The 4,921-nt window shown below is 53.4% G+C and overlaps 1 protein-coding gene across 1 annotated transcript; it reads left to right on the forward strand.

Annotated features, from left to right (window-relative positions):
* The first annotated feature begins 315 nt into the window (after positions 1-315).
* Positions 316-2,846, forward strand: GUCA2B (guanylate cyclase activator 2B). Its single transcript, XM_006903991.3, has 3 exons — positions 316-458; positions 1,554-1,740; positions 2,566-2,846. The coding sequence occupies exons 1-3, from the start codon at positions 369-371 to the stop codon at positions 2,625-2,627; spliced, it is 339 nt and encodes a 112-aa protein (XP_006904053.1). The 5' UTR covers positions 316-368; the 3' UTR covers positions 2,628-2,846.
* The last annotated feature ends 2,075 nt before the right edge of the window (positions 2,847-4,921 follow it).

Below are 4,921 nucleotides of genomic sequence, written 5' to 3' on the forward strand. Positions count from 1 at the left end.
TACCTCTGAAGCCTCACTTCCTCTGTCTGTAAAATGGTCTCCCTACCATTTCATTCCCAGGGGTGTCTTAAGGAGCGAGGAAAAGCGGTGTGGTCTAAGGCCCTTCCACAGAGAGCCACGCACAGCAGGTGCTTGACTCAGAGTAACACGTTCCCATGTGCCGGGCCTCCCTGCCCTCACCACACCCAACCCCCTTCCTGGGAATGGACTCTCCAGGCTCGTCACAGGGCCAGCCAAGTGTCAACCCCACCCCAGCTGGCCAGTTAATGAGTGACCAGGGTGCTGGAGCCTGGCCTATAAAGAGCTGCTAGCCAGGGAAGCGGGTGGCAGCTGGGTGGACAGCAGTCGTGGGGTGCCGAGGGAGCAAGATGGGTGGCAGAACTGTGTCAAGGTTTCTGTCCGGAGTGGCTGTGGTCCTTCTGGTGCTGCTGCAGAGCACACAGTCAGTCTACATCCAGGTGAGTCCTTTCAGCCAGCATGCCCTTCGACTGAAGATTCCCACGGTGGGAGGCTGAGATGGTGAGGGGACGTCGGGAAATTCATGGGGTACATGGGAGCACAGGGCCCAGGGCTCAGCCCAACACCTAATCATAGCCCAGGGACTAAGATAGCTGGTTGGGGTGGGGTGGGGTGGGGGTCAGCTGGCATGCCTATGGCTATGCTGATGGTTTAACAATAGCATAATAAACTGCTGTTATTCAGCATTGCTCTCCTTGAAGGCCAATCCCAGTCCGAGGTCAGGGTGTGGAACAAGATGCGGTCCCTGTCCTTGAGATGCCCAGGAGGGGAGGGACACCACTTTTTGCTCCCGCAGTATTCTGTGTTTGCCCATGTATGGGTGCAGAGGGGTAATCACCAGAAGACATTTCCTTGGCAGATAATTCAAGTGGACATTGCAGGGTGAGCCGAAGGTAGCCAGGTACAGAGGACACAGACCACTCCAGGCAGAGGGCGCAGCATAGGAAAAGTCTAGAGAGAAGACGGCAGGCAGTCCAGGTGGCCTTCCAGGGCACCTGTGAGGCTGGAAGGAGTCATGGAAGCAGGTCCTGTCCGTGGTGCGACAGCATGCTGCTGGCCTCTCCATCGTGGCTGGGAAGTCTGTCGCTCTGGGTGTCTCACACTCCTGACTCTGCGCAAGGCCTCCTTGAGAGGGAACATGCGGGGCCCTGGAAGGGGTGTAAGAGAGCCTCAGCCTCCCCCTGGCCTTGGAGCCTGGCCAGGTTGTGACTGCCATCATTTTGTCAACTTCCATCTGTCAGATGAGGCTCAGAGTGGTGAGGCGACAGGTAGCTAGTCAGGAAGAGCTGGGATTTGAACCAGGGATCTGCGGGTCTCCAAAGCCCATGCCATAAACCACTGTGCTCCATAGCTTTGTTTACCAGTTACTGGGGGCCTGTGACACAGGGATGTGAAGTGTCAGATACCACCTCCCACCTCCAAGGCTGTCTTTCAGGTGTAGCCCAAACTTCCCTTAAGAATGGGGAGATTTTGTGGGGTCTGAGGAACCATGGTCTCTCAGTCCAGGTTTTGACACCCTCCTTCTTCCCCACCAGTACCAAGGCTTCCGGGTCCAGCTGGATTCCGTGAAGAAACTGAATGACCTGGAGAAGCAGTTGGCATTCAGCCCCCACCTGCAGGCCCAGAATGTCCTGCCCACCCCATGCTACCACCAGGCCCTACCACCGGACCTGCAGCCCATCTGCACCTCCACGGAAGCTGCCACCACCTTCCAGGCCTTGAGTGAGTGCCGCCACCTCGCGAAGCTTCCTGCCTCTTGTTCTCTTCTTCCTCACACCTCAGTTTAGATCCAGGTTCCTCTGCTTCACATTACTTCTCTTAGGTACCTAGTGGCTGCGAGGAAGGGTTGCGGGGAAGGTGTTGAGCAGTGATCAAGAAACTCGGCCTCTCACCTCCCCAGTCTTGGCACCAAAAGTCAGGCGTGAGGAAGCCCCTCAGCTCCCAGCAACCTGGGTTGGTTGGGCCTCCTACCTCAAAGACTGCACAGATGGGAGGGAAGGGGGCCTGGGAAAGGGACCCAAAAGCAATGACCGTAATGCAGTGAGATGATTGGGGGAGCACAGTGGGTACATGAAGGAGGAATGGCTCACATCTAGGGTGGCATAAGGAGTCTGAAAGGCTCCCAAGGGGTGACATCTAAGCTGAAGCATGACAGATGAAGCAGAGCTGGCCAGGAGAATTTGGTGACTAGCTAGCATTTATTGAGCACCTACTCAGTGCGGAGCCCTGTGTCAGTCCTTTTGCCCGCATTCTCACCTCACAACTACTCTGTCAGGCTGATGCTGTCTATTTAGGAGACAGGAAAACTCAGGTGCAGACTTTAAATGACTTGCCTAGGCACTGGGAGGAAGGAGAGGACCTAGGACTTAAACCCAAGCTGCTCATTCTGCTTTTAAAATGTCATACTCTTAATTTGTGAGAAAGATGGCAGGCCACTCTCTCAGGCCCACTCCTAAGCAGATCTTCTCTGGCTGCCAGGCCAGGAACTCCTTGAACCACGGATGTTTTAGGTTCAGATCAGCTGACCGATGTTCTCCCCCTACCCAGAGACCATCGCCAATGACGACTGTGAGCTGTGTGTGAATGTTGCGTGCACCGGCTGCACCTGAGATGGACCCAGGCGCCCTGAGCCCACCCTGGACTCCTTGCTCCACCCCCAGCCCACTGCCCTCACAGCCCCTGTCCCCATCCAAGCTCTGGAGGAGCCCTGACCACTGTGGTCATTGCCATCCTCCTAGGGCCAAAGCAGCTGGATCCGGCACAAAGCAATTAGGAGAGAGTTTGGCCCTTTAGGCAGCCCCATTGCTGAATAAAGATTCTCCACCATACACGGAGTCCAGTGTGCCTTTGTTCAAGGCCAGGAGCCATGGCGGAGGCGGTGGGGCTTCTTGGGAAGCTGGCTGGGTTGAGGAGAGATGTTGGGCTAGAAACAGGAATTTCCCTGGTTTCTAACACCCCAGGAGTTGGTTCACTAAGCTCTATTTTATATAGGCGGGAGTGAGGCTCAGGGTGGGAACGAGTCACCCAAGAGTACCCAGACCCATTTGACCCCCAAGGTGAGCTCAAGGCCTGGCCCAGCTGCAGAGCCACAGCCTCTATGCTCCTGACCTGGGGTGGCGGAGGATGGGGAGCCTCCTCCAGTAGATGGGACAGCAGGAGTGGGTGAAGGGGGAGGGATCACATGGTGCAGCCTCCCCTGGCTCTGGGGCACCTGAGAAGATGAGACCTTTGCCTTCACCCTCCCACCTTTCTCCGCTCCCTGGGACCATCTGGCCAGCTCCAGGTAGAAGACTTTTCTTCCCTCTCTCCATCCTGGTGGCCCTGAAAAATATTAATGATATTAATGGCCATCATTTATTGAGCATTTGCTATACCCTAAGCACTATTTGAAACTCTTCGCATGTACCAGCTCACTAAGTCCTCACCACAGTCTAATGAAGCGGATACTGTTATGATTACCATCTCCGCTTTACAAATAAGGAAACCCAGGTGCAGAGAAAGCCAGTCCAGGATCACAGGCTCAGCAAAGTGGCAAACCACACTTCTTCTCAGGAAGTCTGGGCCAGAATCCATGCTCTGGACCACCACGTTACTGTCTCCCTGTTACACCTGGCCACAGGGCCCCATGCCACCATGTTCTCGCAGTGGCCTTCAGTGCCAGTAACTCAAGGCCAGGAGCCATGCTGGGAATTCCCTGGAGCCAAGCCTTTCCACAGGGTGGGGTCCTCCCCAGCCTCTGTCCTGGGCAGCCAGAGAGGAAGAAAGCCACGTACAAAGGGACTGTGCCCTCTGAACTCAGCTCACCCAGGGCCGAGGCCAGGATGAATTCCCTTAGACTTGCTGACCCTTCTGACAACCCCGTTCTGCGCATGAGCCCTGAGTCTCTCAGTCCTCCAGGCCACAAACCCCAGAGCTCCAGCTCCTTCCTCTTCCTCCCCCAAAGGCAAGGTAGGCTGGGTCCTTTGCAATGCCTCCCATGTTTCTCTGAGCCCCTCTCATCCTTTCACCATCACTAGAGGTAGACCCCTTTATCACTCTGCTCCCAGACCAGGCCAGACCAGAGGAACATGGCAGCGCTTCTCTGACAGTACCCATTATCCTTCCGTGGCTCCCCAGTGCCACCTCTCAAGTCTAAACTGAGCCCGTGAACCATCTGGCCTCATCTCTTACCACTCTCTTCACCTTGCTGGGTTCCCACCTCCCTGAGGAGGAGGCGGTAAACAGAACTGCCACTGACCTAGCATCTTCTAGGTGCCAGGCACAAGGCTACACAGAAATAATAATAATAGCAGCATCAACAAAGTGCATACTATGGGCCTGGCTAGAGAAGCTCTAAGAGCTTTTCCTATGTTACCACAGTTAATCTTCATTTAAGGCTATTTATTTAGGGTAAAAATAAAGGCTTTAAAACAACGCATTTCTTAAAGTTCTAAAAGTGGCATTGAGACAGGACATCACTTGTAAAATTCTTAATCTTTTAGCAGGAAATGAAATGGGACATCTCTTGCAGAGTTAATCTTTTTAGTAAACCTAGTTAAGTTTTCTTCCTTCCTTCTTTTGGAAAAAGGCTCCCTCCCTCAAATCCTGATAATTGTCCCAAACTGGTGATTCAGATCCTTTGGCTATTGATAAGGGTCATCAGTCCATTGTTAAGCAGAAATAGTGTTAAGCCAAGCAGGGCCCTTAGAGTCTGAGAGCGGAGGAGACTTTAAGCCAAACGTCTTTCTTTTTACTCTTTAAGAAACGTATTAACCAAATCAATAATAGAAATTAATAGATGTATGATTTAAATAACAAGTTTGTATTTTCTTTTCCTGGTCTAGGGACTGAGGTGGCACTGCAGCAGGAAACCCAAGACCCCACCCTGATTTAGGCAGAAAGGGAAAGAACTCAATGAAACCCC

Source organism: Pteropus alecto, unplaced genomic scaffold (assembly GCF_000325575.1).
Source record: "Pteropus alecto unplaced genomic scaffold, ASM32557v1 scaffold170, whole genome shotgun sequence".
NCBI classification, from domain to species: domain Eukaryota; kingdom Metazoa; phylum Chordata; class Mammalia; order Chiroptera; family Pteropodidae; genus Pteropus; species Pteropus alecto.

Coding starts and splice junctions, on each gene's coding strand:
- GUCA2B (XM_006903991.3), top strand. CDS start 369: ATGGGTGGCAGAACTGTGTCAAGGTTTCTGTCCGGAGTGGCTGTGGTC. Junction 459..1,553: donor CACAGTCAGTCTACATCCAG/GTGAGTCCTTTC, acceptor CTTCCCCACCAG/TACCAAGGCTTCCGGGTCCA. Junction 1,741..2,565: donor CACCACCTTCCAGGCCTTGA/GTGAGTGCCGCC, acceptor CCCCCTACCCAG/AGACCATCGCCAATGACGAC.